This window comes from Schistocerca gregaria, chromosome 5 (genome assembly GCF_023897955.1).
Source record: "Schistocerca gregaria isolate iqSchGreg1 chromosome 5, iqSchGreg1.2, whole genome shotgun sequence".
Lineage (NCBI taxonomy): Eukaryota > Metazoa > Arthropoda > Insecta > Orthoptera > Acrididae > Schistocerca > Schistocerca gregaria.
The window spans coordinates 237,182,783-237,210,778 of record NC_064924.1 but is presented as its reverse complement, the minus strand read 5'-3'; the positions used below and the strand labels follow the sequence as shown (position 1 = coordinate 237,210,778).

Sequence of the window (27,996 nt, the reverse complement as noted above, 5' to 3'; positions counted from 1 at the left end):
TCATCAGTGACAATGGTATGCTGCCCCAGGGAAGTGTGAAAGGACCACTGTTATTCCAAATGTACATAAATGATTTGGCAGTCAGGATGGGCAGCAATATGCAATTGTTTGCTTACTATTCTGTGACGTATGGTAAGTTGTTGAAAGTGAATGACTATAGGATGATACAAGATGACTTTGACAAATCTTCTAATTGGTGTGATGAATGGCAGCTGGCTCTAAAAGTAGAAACCTGTAGTTTAATGCTGGTGAGTTGGGAAAACAAACCCATAACACTTGGATACAGCATTAGCCATGTCCTGCTTGACACAGTCATTTCATTTAAATATCTGGACATAACGATGCAAATCTGTACGAAATGGAACGAGAATGGAGGATTGTGGTACTGAAAGTAAATGGTCGTCTTAGGTTTATTAGGATAATTTTAGGAAAGTGTGATTCATCTGTAAAGGATACTGTTTAATGGGATGTTAGTGTGATCTATTCTTGAGTACTGCTCGAATGTTTGGGATCCTTACCATGTCGTATTAAAGGAAGACATCTAAAGCAATTCAGAGGTGGGCTGCTAAATTTGTTACCGGTAGCTTCATACAAATGCACTGTTACGGAGATGATTCAGAAACTCAAATAGGAATCCCTCAAGGGAAGGCAATGTTCTTTTCGAGGAACACTATTCAGAAAATTTAGAGAGCTGGTATTTGACCCTGACTGTAAAACTATTCTACCACCTCCAACATACCATGAAGATAAAATACGAGAAAATAGGGTTCGTACAGAGCGATATAGATTTCAGTTTTTCCCTTACTCTGTTGCAAGTGGACCTGGAAAGGAAATGACTAGTAGTTCTACAGGACACCCTCCACTGTACACCACATGGTGCCTTGTGCAATACCTATGTTAATTTAGAATTACACATTATGTATTTTTTAAATGTTTTAATTAATTAAAACTTTAGTTATCTGTATTTCTAAAAAGAAATGTTGCACATTGTTGTTAACATGTACTAATATTACTGATTTTTCGGAAGCCCATATCTTTCTTATAACATGGATTTTTAGTGGAGTAATGACTAGTTTTGGGAATAGATGTATTTGTGAACAGATTGTAACATCAAATTGTTAACATTATGAAAATTTAGTAATTTATATACAAATTCTCAAATTGGGAATCGTAGACAAACCATATTTTGTAAAAATTATGTGCTGAATATAAACTTATGACTTACAGCTTATTACAGTACTAAATACTGTGAAAACACAACATTATTTATATCCTCATAAAAACCATATTACGTAACACAGATGGAAATGGAAAAAGATACACATTTTAATATTAAACATTTTATCAAAGAGTTTAACTGCTGACACTTGTCTGGTATAGTGTGAGTTCTGTTACAAGTTGCAGGCAGCAACAATTTAATGTTAGAATTGGATTGTCTTGTGAGGAAATTTGTGTTTGTATACTTTGGATGTCAAAAACAGTGTATGTATTGGAGCAATTAACTTTCTCATGGAGACTAATCCTTGTTTAAAAATAAGGATTACAACATTCAAGGAACTGAAGTATCCAGAATTGAAGCAATACCTACACCTAACAATGCCAACTTCTTCTGTCAACTCTAAGACAAAATTTATATACGGATTTTAGATAAATTTGGTAAACTTATTTTGAGATCATTTTTCTTAGTGAAGTTCATCTTTAAGAATTTGATATCTGTATCAGCTCCTGTTATTAAAAAAGTGCACGTAGGCATGATATAGTGCTGAACTACTACTATGGTCAAATTTAAGAGTGTGAATTACAAAGGGAACTGTCAAAAACTTATCGTGACAACTAGTACACACAATTTTTTTTTATAAGAAGACAAAGAAAACTAGAAAAATCCTTTTATTTTTCAAAAAATTGATAAAGCTCTACAGTAGTTTCTTATAACTCTAGTGTCATGATTTTAGGAATCTTTACTGGTATTTAACACAGTAACACAATTCACAAACACTAATCCAGATCAATTCATAATTATAGTTACATAAAAAACACTCTAAAAAGTAGATGACTATTTAAAGGCACCCACCTTATAGCACCCAAAAATGAATCTTTTAGTGGCAAGTCACAAGACTGTGTCGATTTGAAGTCTTTGAATACGTAATACAATTCTTGTATATGGAAGCACATTATGTAATTTCAGAATTCTAACGAACTTCCTATACACCCACTTCAAAAAAGTACTGCTCAGTATGGCAGTATATAATTCAACATTTTAACTACTTTTTAGAATGGTATAAAAATTTAAACAAAGTGCTCAATATCATTAATTTTCAAATCTGTGAGGCAAATGCCCCACACTAAATATATTCACTGATATATGGAAGCACACAATATAAGTAGGTCACATTTATAAAATATGATACATGAAATGTACCTAGATATTTATTACTGATGAACTATTAAATTCTCTTTACCTTTCTCTTTCCTAAATTCTAAACTGTGCAAGGTAGGGAGTCATAGATTTGAGTAAGAGGTTCGTATCCATTCCTTACATAGACATTATGAACTCTTGTCAGCATACAACAGACTTTCACCCTGTGGCAATATTTATGACCAAATTATGCGGTCATTGCAGTGAGTTAAAAAATTCAAGTTTTTTTCTCTTTTACTGTTGATATAATGGATTATACGGTGCCTGTTTGGGATAAGGATCACCTGCAACTGCAACACTATATGGAGGAGGTGGCTGCATGGCAACTGTAAAAAACAAAAGCATTCAATGAAAGTTTGTGGACCATTTCTAACCATTAATAAAACATCTGAACAGAACAGCAAAATTATTAGTAATCACAGTAACAATAAAAGGAAGAAAAAGTTTGTAAATAAAACAAATCTTGTCATGTCATCTTCATTGATTAGAAAGACAGTCTGTAGCCAATGACAAAAAATACAACATCAAACTACAGTGACAGTACAGTGAAAAATAATGTTAGTATATTGCATCAGAATATCAGGGGATTAAAAAATAAAGTGGATGAGCTTCATATGTGTTTAGGAGATTTAGAAAGTGAGGGTATAATAGATGTACTATGCCTGTCAGAACATTATATAGTCACAGGTATGGAAATGGTAAATGTAGTGGATATAAGATTTTGTAAGTAGAGACACTATGGAGAGAGAGGAAGAGCTGCCAACATATGTTATAATCAGTCATAGTGTGAAAAATTTGGAAACTAAAAAATTTTACATAGAGCAACACATACAAGCATGTGCATGTGAGAAACTAAACAATAGCACTTTTATAATTGTAGCCGTGTATGTCCCCACTGGAAATTTACAACTATTTTTGAAAAACTGATTCTTTGTTGTGCTACCTGTCACACAAAGGAAAGCAAATTATTGTTTGAGGGGATTTCAACCAAGATTTTCTGAAAGAGTCCAATATAGGAAGCTTGACCCTGAAGTATTACTTGGTTCTTTGAATTTGACATCAGTTATTGATTTTCCTACTGGGGTGGTACAGGAAAGCAGTACACCGATAGATAATGTTTTCATAGACCAAGATAAATTTAATCAAATAAAAACTTTTCCTGTTAAGAATGGTCTGTCTCATCATAATGAACAGCTACATCTACATCTACATCCATACTCCGCAAGCCACCTGACGGTGTGTGGCGGAGGGTACCCTGAGTACCTCTATCGGTTCTCCCTTCTATTCCAGTCTCGTATTGCACGTGGAAAGAAGGATTGTCGGTATGCTTCTGTGTGGGCTCTAATCTCTCTGATTTTATCCCCATGGTCTCTTCGCGAGATATACGTAGGAGGGAGCAATATACTGCTTGACTCTTCGGTGAAGGTACGTTCTCGAAACTTTAACAAAAGCCCGTACCGAGCTACTGAGCGTCTCTCCTGCAGAGTCTTCCATTGGAGTTTATCTATCATCTCCGTAACGCTTTCGCAATTACTAAATGATCCTGTAACGAAGCGCGCTGCTCTCCGTTGGATCTTCTCTATCTCTTCTATCAACCCTACCTGGTGCGGATCCCACACTGCTGAACAGTATTCAAGCATTGGGCGAACAAATGTACTGTAACCTACTTCCTTTGTTTTCGGATTGCATTTCCTTAGGATTCTTCCAATGAATCTCAGTCTGGCATCTGCTTTACCGACGATCAACTTTATATGATCATTCCATTTTAAATCACTCCAAATGCGTACTCCCAGATAATTTATGGAATTAACTGCTTCCAGTTGCTGACCTGCTATTTTGTAGCTAAATGATAAGGGACCTATCTTTCTATGTATTCGCATCACATTACACTTGTCTACATTGAGATTCAATTGCCATTCCGTGCACCATGCGTCAATTCGCTGCAGATCCTCCTGCATTTCAGTACAATTTTCCATTGTTACAACCTCTCGATACACCACAGCATCATCTGCAAAAAGCCTCAGTGAACTTCCGATGTCATCCACCAGGTCATTTATGTATATTGTGAATAGCAACGGTCCTATGACACTTCCCTGCGGCACACCTGAAATCACTCTTACTTCGGAAGACTTCTCTCCATTGAGAATGACATGCTGTGTTCTGTTATCTAGGCACTCCTCAATCCAATCACACAATTGATCTGATAGTCCGTATGCTCTTACTTTGTTCATTAAACGACTGTGGGGAACTGTGTCAAACACCTTGCGGAAGTCAAGAAACACGGCATCTACCTGTGAACCCGTGTTTAAGGCCCTCCGAGTCTCGTGGACGAATAGCACGAGCTGGGTTTCACACGACTGTTTTTTGAAACCCATGCTGATTCCTACAGAGTAGATTTCTAGTCTCCAGAAAAGACATTATACTCTAACATAATACGTGTTCCAAAATTCTACAACTGATCGACGTTAGAGATATAGGTCTATAGTTCTGCACATCTGTTCGACGTCCCTTCTTGAAAACGAGGATGACCTGTGCCCTTTTCCAATCGTTTGGAACGCTTCGCTCTTCTAGAGACCTACGGTACACCGCTGCAAGAAGGGGGGCAAGTTCCTTCGCATACTCTGTGTAAAATCGAACTGGTATCCTATCAGGACCAGCGGCCTTTCCTCTTTTGAGCCATTTTAATTGTTTCTCTATCCCTCTGTCGTCTACTTCGATATCTACCATTTTGCCAACTGTGCGACAATCTAGAGGAGGAAGCACAGTGCAGTCTTCCTCTGTGAAACAGCTTTGGAAGAAGACAGTTAGTATTTCGGCCTTTAGTCTGTCATCCTCTGTTTCAGTACCATTTTGGTCACAGAGTGTCTGGACATTTTGTTTTGATCCACCTACCGCTTTGACATAGGACCAAAATTTCTTAGGATTTTCTGCCAAGTCAGTACATAGAACTTTACTTTCGAATTCATTGAAAGCCTCTTGCATAGCCCTCCTCACACTACATTTCGCTTCGCGTAATTTTTGTTTGTCTGCAAGGCTTTGGCTATGTTTATGTTTGCTGTGAAGTTCCCTTTGCTTCCGCAGCAGTTTTCTAGCTCGGTTGTTGTACCACGGTGGCTCTTTCCCATCTCTTACGATCTTGCTTGGCACATACTCATCTAACGCATATTGTATCATGGTTTTGAACTTTGTCCACTGATCCTCAACACTATCTGCACTTGAGACAAAACTTTTGTGTTGAGCCGTCAGGTACTCTGTAATCTGCTTTTTGTCACTTTTGCTAAACAGAAAAATCTTCCTACCTTTTTTAATATTTCTATTTACGGCTGAAATCATCGATGCAGTAACCGCTTTATGATAGCTGATTCCCTGTTCTGCATTAACTGATTCAAATAGTTCGGGTCTGTTTGTCACCAGAAGGTCTAATATATTATCGCCACGAGTCGGTTTTCTGTTTAACTGCTCAAGGTAGTTTTCAGATAAAGCACTTAAAAATATTTCACTGGATTCTCTGTCCCTGCCACCCATTATAAACGTTTGAGTCTCCCAGTCTATATCCGGCAAATTAAAATCTCCACCCGGAACTATAACATGGTGGGGAAATCTACTCTAAATATTTTCCAAATTATTCTTCAGGTGCTGAGACACAACAGCTGCTGAGCCCGGGGGCCTATAGAGACATCCAATTACCATGTCTGAGCCTGCTTTAACCGTGACCTTCACCCAAATCATTTCACAATTCGTATCTCCGTTAATTTCCTTCGATACTATTGCACTTCTTATCGCTATAAACACGCCTCCCCCTTCACTGTCCAGCCTATCTCTGCGGTATACATTCCAATCAGAGTTTAGGATTTCATTACTGTTTACGTCTGGTTTCAGCCAACTTTCTGTTCCTAGTACTATATGGGCGTTGTGACCGTTTATTAATGAGAGCAGTTCTGGGACCTTTCTATAGACGCTCCTGCAGTTTACTATTAGCACATTAATATTGTTATTCCTTGTTGCATTTTGCCTACTCCTGCCTTGCCGCGTCTCAGGAGGCGTCTTGTCGGGCCTAGGGAGGGAATTCTCTAACCTAAAAAAACCACATGTGCACTCCACACGTACTCCGTGTAGTATAGTTATACTATATGATATAGGTCCATACAGCAATGTAAAACAGTCCTCCAAAATAGTGTGTTCCATTAACGATTTAACAATTCAAAATTTTAGGGAAAGCTTGCAACAGTTAGACTTGAATGAGGTGTACAGGGAACATGATGCTAATTTAGAATTTAACATATTTCATAATAACTTTGAGAGTATATTTGAAAACAGTTTCCCTAAGAAAACACTGAAATATAATTGTAAGAAACCATGTAAAAAGCCATGGCTTACTAAAGGGATAAAATTATCTTGCAAACGGAAAAGGGAAATGTATCATACAGCTAGGGGGAGTAATGATCCTGAAACAGTGAAACATTATAAAGACTACTGCACTGTATTAAGAAAGTTATTGTAAGTCCATAAGTATGTGCATTATGTCTGAGATTAGCACATCTGATAATAAAATTAAAACAATTTGGAATATTGTGAAAATGGAAACAGGGCAACCTATATCACAGAAAGACTGTATTTCTATCCAACACAATGAAAAGTTTGTTAACAAGAAGTCAGAAGTACAAAACATTAGTAAACATTTTTAAGTGTTGTAGCAAAAATAGGATCCAACTATTCATAAGAAAATGCAAGGTAGTATATGGAAGACGCAGTAGCTATGCAATTTGATAAAACTGAAATTCAACCCACCCCTCTGACTGAAATTAGGAAAATAATAAATCGACTCTACACTAAAAGATCACATGGAATTGATGGCATTTCCAACAGATTACTAGACGCTTGCTCCCAACAAGTAAGTAGGATTCTCAGCCACATATGTACTAGAACAGGGCATTTTTCCAGATAGACTGAAATACGCTATTATTAAACCATTGCATAAAAAAGGGGATAGATCTGATGCTAACAACTACTGCCCAATCTCACTTCTCACATTTTTATCCAAAATTCTTGAAAAAATATGTATTCAGGAGTAGCATCACATATTTATAAAAATGAAGTACTAACAAAATGTCAATTTGGTTTTCAGAAAGGCTTTTCAACAGAAAACACTATAATGCCTTCACTGATCAATATTAAATGCATTGCATAACTGAACATCACACATAGGGATATTCTGTGATCTCTCAAAGGTTTTTGATTGTGTGGATCATGAAATTCTTCTAGATAAGCTTAAGTATTGTGGTATGAGTGGGACAGTGCACAAATGATTTGATTCATTCTTAACTGGAAGAATGCAGAAGGGTGAAATTAACAGTACAGATAGTCTGCAAAAACCAGCAGAGTCCTCTAACTGGGGAGGTACCAAGAATGGTGTCCCACAGGGTTCAGTCTTGGGTCCCCAATTCTTAATATTTATTAATGACTTACCACCCATTATTCAGGAAGATGCAAAGCTAGTTCTTTTTTCTGATGATGGAAGCATAGTAATCACACCCAAGGAGCAAGAATCAGCTGTGTGAATTTCAAACCATGTGTTTCAGAAAATGATAAAGTGGTTCTCTGCAAATTTTCTCATTAAATTTTGAGAAAACACAGTTTATACAATTCTGTACAGTAAATTGCATAACACCATTGATAAATATAGACTATGAACTCAAGTCTGTTGCTAAGGCAGAATACTCAAAATTTCTAGGTGTGTGCATTGATGATAAATTGAATTGGAAGAAACACATCGATGACCTACTGAAACTGTTAGGTGCAGCTACTTATGCTATTGTGGTTATTGCAAATTATGGTGATAAACGTGTCAGTAAATTGACCCACTATGCCTATTTTCATTCACTGCTTTAATATGGCATCATATTTTGGGGCAATTTGTCATTAAGAGAGAAAGTACTCACTGCACAGTGTGTAATCAGAGTAATAGCTGGAGCCTGCCCAAGATCACCTTGCAGACATTTACTTAAGGAACTCTGGATATTCACAGTGCCTTCGCAAACATATATTCACTTGTGAAATTTGTCATTAATAACCCATCTCAAGTCAAAAATAACAGTGACGTGCATAGCTATAACACTAGAAGAAAGGATTATATTCACTATTCTAGATTAAACCTCATTTTTACACAGAAAGGGGTGAATTATGCTGCCACAAAAATCTTTGGTCATTTGCCAAATAGTATTAAAAGTCTGACATATAGCCAACCAACATTTAAAAGCAAATTCGAAGAATTTCTGAATGACAACTCCTACTCAATAGATGAATTCTTAGATATGAAGTAGTAACTGTAAAAAAATTAATTAATTATTTTGCTTAAAGAAAACTTATGTTAAAGTGACACTTCGACATGATTATGAAATGCCGTATTCATGAGCTATGGAACAGGATTAATTTATGTACGTATGTGTGAATGAATGTATGTATGAATGTACAGTGATGCCTCCTGGCCCCTCCCCCACTCAACCACAACTGTCCCCTAATTCGAATGGATGCTAAACTAACTCCTCGTGGGGCAGGCTTAGGATACATCTTCTGATCAGTATTACTTCACATTTTTCCTGTATTTCTCTTAATCCAAACTGATCTTTCCTGAGATCTGCAGTAATCTACAACCATGACTCATTACACTAATGGTTTATTAATATTCACACCTGTCAGCATCTCCTTCGTTCGAAACTGAAATAATTAAATTATTCTGTTAAGTCTGAGGATATTTCACCAGTTTCATATCTTGCATACCAGTGCAACAGTTTTGTCATGGATTGTTCTCCCAAGGACCACCTTAATTCTGAGGGCATATCATGTACTCCCATGCTCTTTCAAATTCTTTTCACAGCTTCATGTCTTCCACCGCATTTACTTTTTCTTCCCTTTTTATAATAGTTGTTCAGATGGTTTCCCTCGTACAGCCATTCTATATATTCCTTCCACCTTTCAGGCTCCCTTTTTTCTGCATAATACTGGCTTTCCATCTGAACTCTTGATACTATAGAGGAGCTTCTTTCTCCAAAGATATCTCAAGTTTCCTATACACGAGTGACATCTGTCTCTCCTAGTCATACATATATTTTATTTCATCTGAGATGGAATATTCCATCTGCAGAAAGCAAACAAATATAGATTCCACTGTAATTACTAGATATTTTGATGCGACAGTGCGGTCAAAACTGTATATTTAGATTTATATAACTTAACCTGGCAGAATGTCAAACAAAGACAACGGAAATCAGGTATCGACTCCAATTTTTAATCAACTCTTGGAAGTTCTGTGAGCCCGAAAACATCTGTGGTGTGTACCCAAAAATGACCTGCAAAGTGCTGTTTAAGGAACTAGAGATCCTGCTTCCCAATATATTTACTCCTTAATGAAATTTGCCATGAAACACAAATCTTTTTCAAATCAACAAATCAGTTCATGGAATCAGTACACAAAATAAGAATAACTTTCACCAAGTTTGTAACTCGTTTCGCTCAGAAAGGTGTCCATTATTCAGCAACACACATTTTCAATAACATGCCTGCAGCCATAAACAGTTTAACTAAGAATAAAGTTTACTTTCAGAGGAGTCTAAAGGATTTATTGTTGGCCAACTCCTCCTACTCAACCGATGAATGTCTTAGCAGAACTGACTGACGTGATTTAGTTTGACCGATTTTACATCCACAAGGGCACCTTTTGGGAACTGTGGATGGTACATTAGCATATCTGTTCTTATTTTGGAAATATTTATTGTGTATTCTTGTTTTCTGCCATATTCCACGTCGTAGAGGATCCATCACCATGGATAAACTGAAATGAAAACTACATCATACAAAACAAAGCTAAGCCATTGTGCTGCACTTCCACTTGAACATGTTATACCCATTGTCACCCAATGGTACACGCTGGGAGGTAAACAGAGGCAATGTCACGGCATTAACAAAAAGACGCACTAGATTTCTCACTGCCAACAATGGGAGGAGGGGTCAGGAATTTCTAAGGCTCCTTTCACAACTCTGACAATGTCTCAATAGAATCATTCATTCAGCAGCTACGCTGTATGAGACAATGCGTCAAGTTCGTTACCGAGGCAGCATTGAAAATAGTCAACAATCTAAATTTAGCTAAATAACTAAGATGGTGTGCACTTTGGTGTAAATTTTGGTTGCAGAATTGTGCACCCTTTTTGTGCTACTGACAACCTTGATGTGGCATAATGAATGTTACTTCTTCTTCAGATATAGTAATTATGTACAAAAATGGTTCCAGAACTCTAGTAAATTTCCATGAAGGAACAGAATACATTTTTTCACCATTGATAAGCTTTATTATTCAAATGTTCATACAAAGAATTTCAACAATGTACAGCTTACAGTTCACTGTCAACAGACTGAACGGTTGGTGTGGTGAGTGCACTTTAAAATGGAGGAAACATAATTTCATGCTGTTATTAACACTCATTTGAAGAGTTAGACTGTCACACAAATCAAACAGAATTGGACGAAGATCATGCAGACACTGTGCCATCACTGAACACCATTTACTTTTTGATTAATGAATTTAAATGTGGTCGGACATGCACTAAAGACAAAGCACACTCCAGCTGTCCAATTGAGGTCACCACATAGGAAACCATTGACAAAAATCCGTGCCGTAATCCACGACATTCGAATAAAAATTCATAATTTTGCTTAGGCTTCTCAACTGAGACAGTACACAATAGCCTGCACAGAGAATTGGCTATGAAGAAACTGTGTGCAAGGTGAGTGCCACAATTGCTCAGTCGACAAAAACCATCCCAAGATTTCAATACAATGTCTAGTGAAGTTTAATCACAATCCGAATGACACTTTATGCCAATTTATGACTGTTGATAAAACCTGGAGTGATCATTACACGCCAGACACAAAATGGCACTCATAACAATGGACAAAGTCTGGTGAAAGTGCACTAAAACAAGCAAAGATCACTTTGTCAAGTGATAAGGTAATGGCCTCTGTCTACTGGGTTTCCCAAGGAATAATCCTCATAACTAACTTGGACAAATGCAGAACCATAACTGGATCTTATTACACTTCACAGTGGGAACACCTGAAACGAGCTGACTGAAGAAAGACCAAAGTCAGCATGCAAAAGAAGTGCTCTTTCACCACGATAATGCGCCAACACACCAATAAAAATGGTGAAAGTGCCTTCTTCCCATTCTGTAACTTTAAATTTTGGTTTGCAGGGAAGAAATTTTCATCAAATGATGAAATAATAGTAGTAGTCAATGAGTATTTTGCAGAGTTTGACAGAACCTATTTTCCCAATGGGATGAAAAAACTTGAGGATCGCTAGACCAAGTGTATATTCCTCACACGAGATTGCCATGCAGTTTTTTTACGAACAAACATTTTTCCTTGCTTTTTGGCAGACTTTTCAAACCACCCTCTTAATCACTATGCTTTTGAACTGCATTGGATTATTCTTGAGAGGGCAAAAAAACTGGGTATCGTAAGTAAAAATGTCTAAATAATAATACTGCATAGGTTTTCGAATTTGCCTACAGTTCTCGTTTTCATAAGGGAAGTGCACTAAATATGGCGCAGATGTAAACATCAGGCTAATCAACAAATCAACTTGTTACCATAATTTTCATTTCAGATTAATATTCATTGCCTTCACCAACACACAACCAAATTACAGCCTTTTGAACCTAATGTATCCATTGGGTATACTACAGATCAGTTTGGAACCACACCCAAGATTAAGGGGGCCACTACCACACTCTAGCCCAGAATTTTATTAGGTGAATATGTGCTTACAGAAGAAGGTAAATCTCCAGAAGATTACACAAAGATTTATGTAATTATCAACTCAACAGATGCTCTGGGAACTTGGGACTGCTGTCTTGTCACTTACGTCAGTTCACACAGGAAATGAAAGGGAATAATATTCTAAGATGATAATCCACAGGTACAAAAAGCAATAATAAAGGAAGCCCAGCATTTCAATGAATGGAGAAGTCAGCAAGGTCTTGATCAAACACAAACAAAATGCTGTTTGTCAGAAGCCCCCCATCTCCTTTCTAGGAGCCCCACAGGAATCTTATACCTATGCCAGTCCAACTATTTAATAAAAAGCTTTTGTCTAGCAGGTCCATTTTTCTTACTACATGAAAAGGAAGCAGTGGTTGGGAAGGGAGTGAGACAGGGTCATAGCCTCTCCCCGATGTTATTCAAATTGTATATTGAGCAAGCAGTAAAGGAAACAAAAGAAAAATTTGGAGTAGGTATTAAAATCCATGGAGAAAAAATAAAAACTTTGAGGTTCGCCGATGACATTGTAATTCTGTCAGAGACAGCAAAGGACTGGGAAAATCAGTTGAACAGAATGGACAGTGTCTTGAAAGGATGATATAAGATGAACATCAACAAAAGTAAAATGAGGATAATGGAATGTAGTCAAATTAAATCCGGTGATGCTGAGGGTATTAGATTAGGAAATGAGACACTTAAAGTAGTAAAGGAGTTTTGCTATTTGGGGAGCAAAATAACTGATGATGGTCGAAGTAGAGAGGATATAAAATGTAGACTGGCAATGGCAAGGAATGTGTTTCTGAAGAAGAGAAATTTGTTAACATCAAGTATAGATTTAAATGTCAGGAAGTACTTTCTGGAAGTATTTGTGAGAAGTGTAGCCATGCATGAAAGTGAAACATGGACGATAAATAACTCAGACAAGAAGAGAATAGAAGCTTTCGAAATGTGGTGCTAACTAAGAATGCTGAAGATTGGATGGGTAGATCACATAACTAATGAGGAGGTATTGAATAGACCTGGGGAGAGGAGGAGTTTGTGGCAGAACTTCACAAGAGGAGGGGACCACTTGGTAGGACATGTTCCGAGGCATCGGGATCACCAATTTAGTATTGGAGGGCAGCGCGGAGGGTGAAAATCGTAGAGGCAAATAAGATGCACAGGAAGTTGAACTGGACTTCAGTGTGCACACGAAGGCAGATGGTGTGGGGTGACGCACAACAGCTAGAGGGTATGTACCATGTGACACCAGCCATGTGACATCAGTCTATAGCAAGTGCTATCAGTTAAGCATTTAACACAAACATCTTCATCTTCATAGTTTTGTACGAATTGTGGGGTTGGGTTGTTTGGGGGGAGGAGACCAGACAGCAAGGTCATCGGTCTCATCATATTAGGGAAGGATGTCGGCCGTGCCCTTTGAAAGGAACAATCCCGGCATTTGCCTGGAGCGATTTAGGGAAATCACAGAAAACCTAAATCAGGATGGCCGGGTGAGGGATTGAACCGTCGTCCTCCCAAATGCGAGTCCAGTGTGCTAACCAATTACTTGTAGGTCAAGTACTAAAAACATCTAGGCCTATTGCTTTGACAAGAGATAGTGACAGCATATTAAGAATATAAATATTTTTAATGTTGGATACAAGCTTTAACAGTGGCCCCCCTGGCACCTAACATGACCAGTTGCCAGACAATATGGAGATGGACCGAGACAGCACACGGGGCAACTGTTACAAAGTATTTTATTTCGGTGTCTCTGCCCATCATGCAGTGCCTTTCTTATGTGCACAGCCCTAGTCCAGTTTGTGAACTACAAGGCCAGTCAACTATTAGCAGCATTTCTCAGAAGCAAATTGTGTAAGTGGCAACTACTACATAAAACAGTCGTTGCAGAGCTGTCAAGAATAACAATGTTCAACAATACTCAAAGGTGCATTATTAGGACTATGAATTCAAGGTCTGAAACAATTAGCAAAATTTGTCCACAGATCAACAAATAAACAAGCCACTAGTACAATCTTGTGTTAACTAAATTTGAGTTATCTTATTTTGAGGATAAAATAATTTACCAGAATGTGTGACGATGTCCTACCTTGAGGATGATGTACTGGATTGTACCCACTATATCCCATAGGTGGTCCCATTGTGACTGGCTCAGCAAAATTTGTTTCCAAAGGCTGAGGTGGCTGGTTATATACACTGGGCACCAAACCTGCCCCAACTGTAGTTGGCTGTTGGAAGTTCGCCTCTTGAGGATGATTGGGCACAACTGCTGCAGATGACTGGTTCACTTGTGGAACTGTCACTGTGGGTGTTACAACACCTGTAAATTCATTTCTTAGTCAGATTAAATAACTGTCACATTATGAGAATTTTAATATTTTTATACCATAATCAAATACATACGCCTGTAAACAGCTCCTCTCTTTCTTCGCTTGTAGAGTAAGCAACATGGGCAGCATAAACAGAGTACGTAACATGTAACGACAATTCCAAAAAGTGCTGCCATAGCAATTATGATAAGTATTGTAGGAAACCTGCAAGCAATTTTTTTAACTTGATAAAGGACTGAGTTTAACTACACACACAGACATTATTTACACTTTTCCAGTCTTTTTAAACACCCAAATAATATAAAATCTACCTCTCTTTGTTAATTTAAACTTCAAACCAGAGGAGGAAGAAATGCAGTTCTCAATACAACACTTGAGAATCTTAGACAGTTTAAACCAGTGATAAACGAGGCAAATTATGTGATACTTACTTTGAGTCTCCGTCAAACGTACTGATCTCCCAATCTCTATTATCTTGCAGTGGTCTATTGCCATTCCAGTCCCCTGATGCTAAGTTGCCCTGCCAATCATTCAGAGCTCCATTAACACCATCTTTCAATACCTGCATATGGTACTCTATAGATGTGCAGCACCTTGGTAATCCATATTCAGTTAAACAGCATTTGTCTTTATCAGGATCATCGAGGAAACCTGGGCACCCAGCTTCACACGAAAAACCTAGAATCAAATATTAATGTTGAGGTTGTATGGAAGTATGGGACAATTAGGCAGTAAGTAAACATGACTAGCCAACAGCATAGAGAAGATCCATACTGACTGTGATGACATTAGAATACTGATAAAGCAAAAGTTATTTGCTGTGGAAAACTTAAATACAATAGCTACATTAAAAAAAATACCATGAAGCTGCTAAACAGCAGCAAATTCAATTCCAGATAGAGAGAGAGAGAGAGAGAGAGAGAGAGAGAGAGAGAGAGAGAGAGAGAGAGCTCTACCAACTTCACACTATACATACATTTTTGTAATTTTCAATGGAATATTTCGGCACTTAAGCAGTTTTGGGGATATATGCGCTGATCACGAGTCTTCAAATAAAATTTTGTATTTGAATTTTCTTGTATTTCTCAGGTTCTACAGCCTACAGACGTTTAATAAACAGTTTCAGTAGTAGACTGAACTGCGATTTTTATTTAATCGTGCAATTAGCTGATTACGAGTACTTGTCATCGTCAAAGCAACATGGAAAGCACTACATTGTCTGCATACATCGCCATGTATAAAGAACACTTTACACACCTCACATTAGGATAAAACATGAATAATCTTTTATCTTAATGAGAGGTTTATAAAGTATTAGTTATACATGGCGATGTATGCAGCTAGGTGTTTGACAATGACAAGTAGTCGAAATTTGCTAATGGCACGATTAAATAAAATTCGCATTACATCCTAATACGGACAATGTTCACGCTTATTAATCTTCAAATACTTTCTCACAGCATAGCAGTGTAACGAAACGCTGATAGGACTGCATCTGAATTCTAAAAGATAGCTACTACCAAAGCCATAAGCACATTTTAACTTTACTTTACTTGCGGCAAAGCATGATAGAAATAGTTTGTTGTTCCTTGTCAGTGCTACAAATTATCACAAAAATTCTACGGTCTATTCCGCATAATCACATTAATCACATCTTTATAAAACAGAATGACAAAAAAAGTTGAAATAATGTGAGAACCTCCAATAACTTCTCTACGCTTAACATATCAACAACCACTTGGACCTACCTGTTACATATGATACACATACTAGCAATACGGCCACTGTCAAACATCGGTAAGTAAACATAGAGAACATTGTTTTCATTGAAAAGCAACACAGACAACCATGTACAATTGTGAGCAAGAGATGCTGTTCCACTTCTACCCAATGCAAAATTTAATACACCCTAACCAAGCCACAAGCACCGAACTAACACTTCTCATCCCCACCTTCCTAAACCTTGAACTGCTGAAGCTTTGTCTCTCAGATCACCAAAACTATGCGGTACAGGCAACATTTGAAAACGAAAAGTTCATCTAATTACAATTGAACTCCGACAGTGGCTACATGTAGAACGCACGTATTATCGTATGAACACCCTGTAAAGCCTTTCGAAAAAATAACACATGTTTCTTTAAATTTATGGCCTCAGTATGAGTATACGTTATTTTATGTTACTTTGATTACATAGCTAAGAAAAAAGGTATCGGATTTATTAAAACTAGGCGACTGAGACGCTGTGCCCAGACAAGCTAAATGAGCAAATGAAATTTCGTTCAGGCTCCACTTGCAAAGCAAAACTGCCCGATAAACCAAGGCATAGACGCGCAGAATTCGTGCATACATAAGCCAGTTTACAGGGGAAGTACGGTATACCACCTTAATGCGGGCGAAAATCCAAGGGCAGGCGGGCGAAGGGGGGAGGGTGTCATGATACCTCCACACCTCACCCACTCCCACCAAAACATACTTGCAACAATTATATTTTTACAAATATCATTTTACAAATGTTTGAGCTAAAATTTCCGAAAAAAGTAGCATGATAACGGTCTAAAAGCTACAATGAACTCTAGAAAATTACAAGCTATGTACTGGATACTTTTCAATTTCTTACCTGAGTGCCTGGAAATACTCACAAGGGAACCCCCCATCGCACCTCCCCCCCCCCCCCCCCCCACCCTCAGATTTAGTTATAAGTTGGCACAGTGGATAAGTCTTGAAAAACTGAACACAGATCAATCGAGAAAACAGGAAGAAGTTGTGTGGAACTATGACAAAAATAAGCAAAATATACAAACTGAGTAGTCCATGCGCAAGATAGGTATATCAAGGTTAGTGTGCGTTCAGGAGCCCCTTGGTCCTGTGGTTAGCGTGAGCAGCTACGGAACGAGAGGTCCTTCCTTCAAGTCTTCCCTCCAGTGAAAAATTTAATTTTTTTCCGATAATTATTTTGCATAGCTGACAGGTACACAGAGCAGTATTGTTTACGTGATCATGTGTCAATTATCAAAGTTCAGGCACTCACACATAATCAACTTCACTCTCCAAAATTCCAGGACATGTTGAGATTTGCTTGGACATATGCAGGATTTGACGGTCTACACACGGAAAAATTTGAAAACGTTAAAAACATATGTTTTGACAGAGAACAGGGAAAACTGTGAAACTGTTGCATTCATTTGTTGCAGTTTATGTGACAAACTCTTATGTTTTCATCACTTTTTTGGGAGTGATTATCACATCCACAAGAAAACCTAAATCGGGCAAGGTAGGAGAATCTTTTTACCCATTCACCAAGTGTACAAGTTAGGTGGGTCGACAACATATTCCTGTCATGTGACCCACATGCCATCACCAGTGCCGTATAGAATACATCAGACGTATTTTTCTGTGGAGGAATCGGTTGACCTATGACCTTGCGATCAAATGTTTTCGTTTAACATTGGAGAGGCGCGTCCTTACGTCTACTAATCGCACGGTTTTGCGGTGCGATCGCAAAACACCGGCACTAAAATTATTACAGTGAACAGAGACGTCAATGAACGAACGGACAGATCATAACTTCACGAAAATAAACTTTTCACTCATGGGAAGACTCGAACCAAGGACCTCTTGTTCCACAGCTGCTCACACTAACCACGGGACCACGGCACTCCTGAGCTCACATCCTTGGTGTTGCCTATCTTGCGCATGGACTACTCAGTTTGTACATTTTGCTTATTTTTTTCATAGTTCCACACAACTTCTTTCTGTTTTCTCGATTGATCTGTGTTCAGTTTTTCAAGGCTATCCACTGTGCCAATTTATAACTAAATCTGAAGGGGATTGTGAAAATATGGTTTCAGTGCAACCACATCTTTTTGCAAAGACGTCTCTCTGTTGTGCCCTGAAGAGTTGTACGATTCACACATAATTTTATCCAAACAATGATAAAAGCCTAAACTACAGAAAAAGAAAAATATTCAAAAATTGCAAAAATCACTCCATGTGTCAATTAATTCCTTGACCTCAATGCACTACAAGCCTGAGGTTTCTGGGTCTCTTCTCCCATCACTCATCTTTCTGCTTCTTCTTTTTCTCTTTCTCTCTCCTCGCTTTTACCAACACCTCTGTGGAATTGAATCTGGTACACTCTTGAATTGTTGTAGATGCCGAACGTGCCAATTGCTGTCTTCATCAGCAGTTGTAGCTCCACATTTAGCAATGATGCTGTCTCAATGTGATGTCAAGATAATGTCCCCACTCGTTTCACTGCCTCTTCCTACTTCTTCAACACCTTAGTATTTGCTCGTTGGACCTTCCTCCATACTTGCTTCACTGTTCTGAAAAACTCCTGTACCACCTCACCTCCTGCCACTTTCCTGGTTAATTATATAGAATGACAGCATCTTTCTCTGTAAACCACCTAGAATGTAGACAACCTTGTGCTAGTGTATACTTTAGAGTTGTACGTTCTCACCACAAAGGATGGATCTGTATGTAAGTTCACATAATATCTAAGCATTTTACCAACTGTTCGAGGAACTCGTTTCATTCTTCTGTTAGCTTGTGGATGAAGTAGACTGGTTCTCAGTTTTTTTCACCTTCAGTAACTGACACAAATCTTCCATCAGATATGACATGAAGTTTGTCCCCTGGTCCTTAATTATCATCTCTGGCACCCAAAACCACAGTATCCACCTCTTCACCAATGCTTGTACAATTTTGAATGCCTGTTGATCTGGCATTGGCACCATTTTGAAGTAATAAGAGAAATGATCTGCATAGTCCACACAAAATGATACCTGCTGGTGTTTGGCTCAATGGGCCTAACACATCCACTCCAATGAAACTGGATGGCCCAATAAAATGTGATCATGGGTCTTATGTAACACTTATAGCTTCATCTTGGACAGATCCACTGCTCATGCACCCAATTTCATCCCTCTGCATAACGCTCTGTCACTCAAGGTTACCATTGTGGTTGCCATACTACTTATAATCTTATTTGGTTCTCTGTGCTGCTCATCATTGGCCAAGGTCATGACGTAGTGCCTGTATGACAGCTGTTTTTTTTTTTGCCATCTGCATTTCCCTGTTCCTTTCATCGTTTGTGAATTACTTCATATTCAACTTCACTGAATTTTAATGGCCACCTCATCAATCAGGCAATGGCCTTGCCATAGTAGATACACCGGTTCCCATGAGATCACAGAAGTTAAGCACATGTCGGGCGTGGTCGGCACTTGGATGGGTAACCATCCAGGCCGCCATGTGCTGTTGCCATTTTTTGGGGTGCACTCAGCCTCGTGATGCCAATGGAGGGGCTACTCGACCGAATAATAGCGGCTCCGGTCAAGAATATCACCATCACGACCGGGAGAGCGGTGTACTGACCCCACGCCCCTCCTATCTGCATCCTCCCTTGAGGATGACATGGCGGTCGGATGGTACCGATAGGCCACTCGTGTCCTGAAGATGGAGTACCTCTTCAATCTACTGGGTGGATTCTTCAAATGAAGTAACATCTTCAAAGTAGTGTGGTCCATCTGTACAGGTAACATTGACAGTATGTCACTCTGTATATCAAGCTAAATATTTCCCTATCCCTTGTGGAATAATTGGTCTCCATCGTGTTCACCTATCTTGATGTACAGGCAACAGGATGTTCTTGCCTATCGGCCTCTTGGCTCAAAACACACCCCAGAATGTGATTTTATGATACTCTCTTCAGCTCAACAAATGCTTCCTGGCATTCCTCCAACCATACAGACTTAATCCCCTTTCTATAACAACTGTGTAAGCAGCCTGGCAGTATCCGCAAACCCCTTTATAAACTTGCTATAATAATTTGTGAGATCGAAAAAAAGATTGCAATTCCTTGGTAGGTCTTAGTACCAGAAACTCTTACACCCATTGTATTAACTTCAGAGTGGTTCTCACACTGTCCTTACTAATGATATGGTCCAGATAGCTAACTTCTTCCAGCGCAAAGTGTCATTTTTTCGTGCTGGGTGTCAAATGAGTGGCTTCCATCAGTTATTGTCTATCTCCTGGAAGAAAGGCTACTGTGGAGACATGGCTTAGCCACAAACTGGGGGATGTTTCCAGAATGAGATTTTCACTCTGCTGCAGACTGTGCGCTGATATGAAACTTCCTGGCAGATTAAAACTGTGTGCTGGACCGAGGATGAGATTTTCACTCTGCAGCGGAAACATCCCCCAGGCTGTGACTAAGCCATGTCTCTGATGTGTCCTTTCTTTCAGGAGTGCTAGTTCTGCAAGGTTCGCAGAAGAATTTCTGTGAATTTTGGAAGGTTGGAGACGAAGTACTGGCAGAATTGAAGCTGTGAGGACTGGTCATGCTTGGGTAGCTCAGTTGGTGGAGCACTTGCCCGAAAAAGGCAAAGGTCCCGAGTTCGAGTCTCAGTCCAGCATGCAATTTTAATCTGCTAGGAAGTATCATCCATAAGCTTCTTCATCACGATTCTTGCCTACGGGGTCTAATACTCTCTTGTATATTTCCATCAGCCAACCAAGATTTATGAATTCCTCCAAAATTGATTGCAGCAGTTGTGGAATTATATACAGACCCCAATACATCAGTGCTTCATTTCCTGTTGGAATCTTGTCTAGTGTTACTGGCACAGAAGGGAATGACCTTCAACAAATGTTGAAATTCTAGCACTGGATCCTACATATGTGTCCTATCTGTTCCAGTTAAATTCTTCAATTTCTCACGAAATGCAGTGGTAGCAGTATTCCTACCTCACAACAGCCTATACCCCTGTGTGGCAGTCGTCCTCATCCAGAAATTCCAATGCAGCCAGTAGCACTCCCTTTAAATATGTAATTTCTTCAGCACCAAAATTATTCGCATTAACGGGTGCTATGTTGCCTCCATCCCTCTCTTGTACACTTACAATATTATGTTTCACCAAAAAATGCATTCAGTATCTCACTACCCTCTAGCAGTTGTACTGCACATAGTATATCAACTGGCAATTCAGGCTCCATGTTTACCCACAGTGTCTTCAAACTAGAAATGCTAGTTTATCAAACTGACTATCATTGTTTCCAATTTTTTCAGTCCTTTATACCTTAGCTTAATATTTTACTCTACAGAAAACTGACTGCTAAAATTACCTTAAATTCGTTATCGAGCTCCATACTACTTTTTCTCAATTTCTAGTATTCAAATATTCACAGCCAGTATTGTAATACAAATTATTTACTTCTAGCTCATTAGCCTTTATAAACAAATAAGAGTTGTTAGTGTTGTCGAGATTCTTCAGTGGAGCCTCCATTTATATAGCAAACATTTTTATTTATAAAATTTAAACTGCACTCTGAAAAATGTTGAACTTATTTGATCAAATAATGTCCATATGGATATGTATTTATTTTATTTTCTAAATCCTTTATTGTCATGTGGGCAAGTGCCTTTTTTCTTTACTAAGACTGAATAAAATTCATGGTTATGCTTCATATTAAATTCGTAATTCTGTATTGTTAAGCAAACAATCTTTGTAATCTTCTAACCATATTTTAATTTTAATAACACATTTCTTAACTCCTTCGATTTCTTCTCTGTTTTGTCACCAACCTTGTAGACATACGTTTTTGCTCCTAAAACACAAAATTCTTCCTTTAGTTGCACATTACATTCTTCTTTAATTTTTCCTAAGACTATATTTTTTACTTGAGGATATTTTATTTATTATCCATGGTATAGTAGTCTCTATTATCAAATTGATCAATCAACAATTTCAAGTCTTAATAAAACCTTTCAGTCTATATGCATACAGGTGTGTGTGCAGACACACAGACACACACACACACACACACACACACACACACACACACACACACAATTATACATCAGTTCATTGTAAAAATGAAGTAAATTTATTCCAACATAAACTGGCTTATAAAACATAATTTTTGTTTTATTCCTATGGATAGCAAGAAAATTTTCTTTAAATATTGTTCTTCCTTTGAAGTATGGCTTCACTACATGTGTATCACACTTACCTCCATCTGCAACTAATTTTATATCTACTGTCATTCTTATGTTCTCCTTTGTCTCACCAAAAACAACTTTATCCATTAACTTATAGTGACTTTTTTAATAATCATTATTTGCTTTATCTTTATTCCTGTGTTCAAGTCTATAACATATTGTTTAAATTTTAATATTCTGTGTATTTTTTGTCTTGATTCCTAGAGATAGACACTGTTTAAGATTGCTATAGTAGACTATAAAATTATGCTTGTCTTCCAGAGTAAACAAAAAGTCAGTACCTTACTTTCTTGGGTTGCTGGTAAGATTGCAGTAGAGAGTGCAAGTGGTAAATCTTTATGTTAATCATACATTTCTTTTAGATATTCTAGATCAGATTTAAATATATATCCAATTTTAGATCTCACTTATTTTTCCAAAATCTAAATTATTTCGTTCATCCCATTCAAATCCACCATGTGGTAAATACTGATACATAGCGGAACCATATAAATTAGTTGCATCTAATCACGCCAAATAATTCAATATCTTTTTTTAGATTATAATCAATCATATATTTATTATTTGCTTTAACATACGTATTACAACATTTGGAAATACCACCTCTTATACTTTTCTCAACCACTAAAAGCATATTATAATTATACAACAATTCGAGTGCTGTGTTAGTCAATTTTGAAATCGCGTCAATAGATAAACCAGGTGTTGAATACTACGAAATGGATCTAACTCATGTGCTTTTATATATGTTTCTGTAAAATTTTCAGATACATCAACCAATAACAAAACATAAGTTTTAAGATACCAATCACTATATTCAGTATGATTTTTTATATTAAATTTTTCCCAAGTAATTTGGCATGTTTATAATCTTCATCACGTATTTCACAGTCATTTGGTATCTTGTAAAAGTATGCTCTCGATGGAACCTGTGTTTTTTTTCAAATTTCTTCCAAGCACTCATATAATCATTGGGATAGAATCCCTTCTTGATTACCAAATTGGATAAATTTTCTGGAAAAAGTTTTTAATATCTTTCATTTGATTCTTTTTTGGATTTGATGAAACTTTGTCAAGGCTTGCAGACATTGATTTAAATGTGTCAAATTTCATAATCAAATTTTCCATCTTCTTTCAATAGTTAATATATATCTCTTCAATATATGCTATTAAATCTATACACTTTATTTCATAACCAAGACATTTTACAAACAAATGAGAAACATATCATGTGAGATTATGTAAATAAATTCGTTCAATACTTGGATTTTTTAGTTTTCTGTCACAATTATTAAACAATGGATTCCTATATTTTCTGTTAAATGATCATGATGACGAACATATTATTTTTTGTATACGAATCTCTGCATAATGAGTATGTATTAGATTATGTATGTCTTGATTGTTCTTCAGATGTTAATATCCCATTCCTTCGATTTTAGAATAAATTCTTCCAATTCCTTCAACCTTGTTGAAACATTCGATAAATTTTTTCGTTATATACAGCAGGATCTGTATAGCCTCCACTGATATACTTAATTAATAACAGGAATCATATGTTTCATATTTCTGATATTTCATTGTACATGAGCTTTTTGGTTTCGACTGACAGTCATCCATATTTCAAAATCAGAATAAATGATGAATGGAACTTTCTGTGTATGTCGCTAATTTACAAATCTTAAATATTAAACCTTTTGTGGTAATTCTACTTTTAATGGTTTGTCAGCTATAAATTTTGATGTGTGACTATCTAATTTTTCTTTACTGTTGAACTGGAGTAAACACATATCACAAATAAATTTTGCTTCTTAATATGTTGTAAATGTAGATACGTTTTTTATATAACAATAGAGTGAATTGTCACCATTTTTGAAATACAGTAACTTGATATGTTTGTCTTCCTCACATTTTCTTATTTTTAATGGACAGACTTGATACCTTTCATCAAATGAATAACCATTAATAGATACATTAATTCTAGTCTCATTTTTTGTACATTATCAACCACTACAGGAAATTAAAAATTTTCAAATTTTTTATAAAGAAAGACCAAGGCCAACAGTTGTATACATGTTGTGACTCTATCTATATGTTTACTTAAGGATATAATGCTGATTTTATAAATCATAGAAAACATTTATGATCATTATTTTTTACATTAAAACAGGATTTTTTATTTTTATTGTTTCTGGAATGTCACTAGAAGATGGGCCTTTTAATGGAATATATCTACTAATTCTTAATTGAAATGATTATTCTATTTATTAGCCAACCCAAACCTCACATATGAAAATTAGACATTTGTGATAAAATATTTTGTTTACAAATCTTAAATTGGTCAGGCGTTTCCATTTTAAACCCATTGACTCTAACACCTTTTCCACGGCTAGAAAAATATCCAAACTCATGGTTGTGTCTTATAATGGTATAAGGTCAAGAGGCTCGGAAGGCGGTCGGGTGGTCCACGCGGCCAGCTAGGCGGCACAGCTCGGCCACTGCGACAACATATGAATTCGCCCAGGGCGCTGGCGTGATCTAATGGCAAAGAAGACAGAAAGAGGACTACCCATGGGAGGAATATCATCCTACTGAAACCCTGTATGACACCCACCAAAAAAATCACAAAACAAGAAAATAGTATGCTAGTAGAAGCAGCAAACATAAATATAATTGCAGCCTATTTGAAACAGCACACAAATGCTGTAGAAATAATTGACGAAATAGTCACACTCATAAAAAATGCGACAGTAAACCCACCATTATTGCAGGCGATCTCAACTGCAAAATAGACACAGAAAACTATAAAACAAAACTAGTCATAGAAACCCTAGAAGAAGATGGTTTCACCCTATTTAACGATAGACACATACCTACATACATATGCCACAATGGGAAAAGCACCATTGATATCGCATTAACAAGGGGAGAAATAGATAGAAAGTATTCAACCAATATGGCATGACTCCATTACTCCTATACTAAAGCACATTCCAATGAAGACAAAAATAAATATCGTCACGTTACCACCAGCAAGAAAGATCCGCCAAATCACAGAAAGAAATATTGATATAGAAAAATTAACAAACCAGCAAGAACAATTAACATAAATAGAAACTTTAATAGACGAAGGAGACCTTGAAAAAGCAACAGATTAAATAGAAGGCCTCCTAAAAAATTCAGTGATACAAACAAACCCAAAAACATGAACGGTAAAAAGATGGTTCGATGCTGAATGCTACAGCAAAAGGAACACTGCTCTAAGAACACTCCACAGATTATGAAACCAGCACGACAAGGGAACATACAAACTGTACACAGAATAGAGGAAAATCTACAAAAAAACTAACAGAAGAGATGAAAAAAAGAATACATAGAAAGAGAGGCAAAAAGTGAAGCAGATGAAGCAGAGAAAGAGCCATACATAGCAGCAAGACCAAGAAACCTGTCTCATACACCAAATATAGGCATATAGGCTTGAGGGAATGGGAAGACCACTTCAGTAAGATACTGAACAAACGAGGAATAAAAACACCCCCAAAGAAAGAGAAACAACATCAAACTAAGGAAAAAGACGATATATGGGAACCTCTAAATGATGTAAAAAAAGTAATAAAAGCGCCGAAGAACAAGAAAGCAGCAGGACTCAACAATATACAGAATGAACATATAAAAGATGCAAAAGAGGCTCTCCAACATGTATGGACCAAGCTATTTAACAAAAGCCTGGAACTTGGAAGAATTCCGACACAATGGAGACACTCGACAATAAAAGTTCTCTATGAATGTAGAGGAGACCCAACGGACCCAAACAAGTACAAAGGCACAGCCCTGGAAAATACTAAATTCAAGATGTTTTCAAAGATAATTATACAAAAAATCCAAGGCTCTATGGACAGTTATGTCCCAGAATGAAAAATGGGTTTCAGATCTGGAAGATCAAAACTTGCAGCAGTCAGGCTTCTTCTAAACAACATCGATGAAGTGCTAGAAAAGAAACAAATGTTCTACACAGTGTTCATAGACTTTACCAAAGCCTCTGACCTACTGGAAAGAAATCTCATAGTCCGAAAAAGGAAAACAAAATGGGGGAGGATAGTGTATGGGCAAGAATAATCAAGTCAATCCTCGAATACAACTTAATCACAATATCAGACAACCTCTCTTTTTCGAAACCCGTTCTGCAATCAAACGGAGTCTTACAGGGAGACCCAATGAGCCCTTTGCTGTACATTTTTGCCACTGAAGAAGTACTCCAAATTGGAGAAAATGAAGAAGATATATATGTGTATGCATACGCTGATGACATATCTGTAGGTTCAACACATATACAGAAGCTGCAGAGAATCATTGAGAAAATATAGAAATTAGAAATAGTGCAGTGAACACAAACTACACATAAACATAACAAAGACAGAAATGGTGATTTTCAGAAAAGGAGGCAAAACACCCAAGAATGCGGAAATCAGCATCAGAGGACAAAAAATAAAAATATCATCATACTTTAAATACCTAGGGGTGACATTGCAACCAACAGCCAAATGCTTCACAAAACATACAACAGAACGTGCAGCCCAAGCAACAATAGCAATACAGGACATAAAAAACATCCGCTTACTCAGCTTAGAAACAGCCATGAAATTATTTAACACAAAAATCTTGCCAATCCTGCCCTATGGGATGGAGTTTATATGAGACCACCTGACAGAAAATAATCTAGAAACACTAGAAAAGGTAAAATCGGCTTGTCTAGAAAGAACACTAGGTCTCTCAAAGACAACAAGATCTAGACTAGTGTACCTGCTAGCGAGAGAGACATTCGTAATTGAAGACATCAAACTTCGATATATGATGCCACACACCAAGCCTTCCCAAATCGTTTCCACAAATATTGAGGAAACAGACAGTGGTATAAAAACAAGGTTCTCAAACATCTCAAGGAGGATAAATAAATTATGAGAGTACACTGTCACAGTATTTAGCAGTTAATTCTTTAACATGATACAGATAGGTGGTAAAAGTCAAAATTGAAATCTCACAATGAAGAGCAGCCTACCCCACTTTTACTTCCCAACAAGGAGCTACAATAAACAAACAAGGAATCTCAGCTTAACTTCTCAGCTACTTACCTTTGTTGATAGCGAAGATATTCTGTTAGAGGTTGTGGCAACACTACTTTCTAGAAATTTCATTGCAGAAAAATACGGCCACCGAGAATCCGACACTATGTCAGGAGAGCCGCTTTTTATTTTCTGTAGTTTCCTAACTTCTTGAGCAAAATTGGGTCTTCAAGTTATGCCACTTTCTTTGTACCTCTTTCACTGACGTGTCGAATATTGACGAGATTTCGTTCAATGCATACATCTGCTTCATTCTATCCTTGAAGTCCTGGTTATGTACGTCCCAAATTTCGGGTAGCTCTC

At 37.3% G+C, this 27,996-nt stretch overlaps 1 protein-coding gene across 2 annotated transcripts; it reads right to left on the bottom strand.

The window, feature by feature from the left end:
• Positions 1 to 1,871: 1,871 nt before the first annotated feature.
• LOC126272388 (uncharacterized) lies at positions 1,872 to 16,837 on the bottom strand. Of its 2 annotated transcripts, none has more exons than XM_049975206.1 (5): positions 16,317 to 16,837; positions 15,000 to 15,246; positions 14,642 to 14,772; positions 14,328 to 14,558; positions 1,872 to 2,742 (listed from the first exon to the last, which is right to left on the bottom strand). In XM_049975206.1, exons 1-5 carry the CDS (start codon positions 16,393 to 16,395, stop codon positions 2,651 to 2,653), a joined length of 780 nt encoding a protein of 259 aa, XP_049831163.1. In that variant the 5' UTR covers positions 16,396 to 16,837; the 3' UTR covers positions 1,872 to 2,650. The 2 variants fall into 2 exon arrangements, with proteins under 2 accessions (XP_049831163.1, XP_049831164.1); XM_049975207.1 differs by having other exon boundaries at positions 14,328 to 14,540; positions 16,317 to 16,575.
• Between the last annotated feature and the right edge of the window lie 11,159 nt (positions 16,838 to 27,996).

What these genes read in the sequence shown, in the direction of transcription:
- LOC126272388 (XM_049975206.1), bottom strand. Translation starts at nt 16,395, where the DNA reads ATGAAAACAATGTTCTCTATGTTTACTTACCGATGTTTGACAGTGGCC. An exon ending in ATGTGTATCATATGTAACAG is followed by an intron (nt 15,247 to 16,316) that starts GTAGGTCCAAGT and finishes ATTTGATTCTAG; the next exon opens with GTTTTTCGTGTGAAGCTGGG. An exon ending in TCCAGTACATCATCCTCAAG is followed by an intron (nt 2,743 to 14,327) that starts GTAGGACATCGT and finishes TGTTTTTTACAG; the next exon opens with TTGCCATGCAGCCACCTCCT.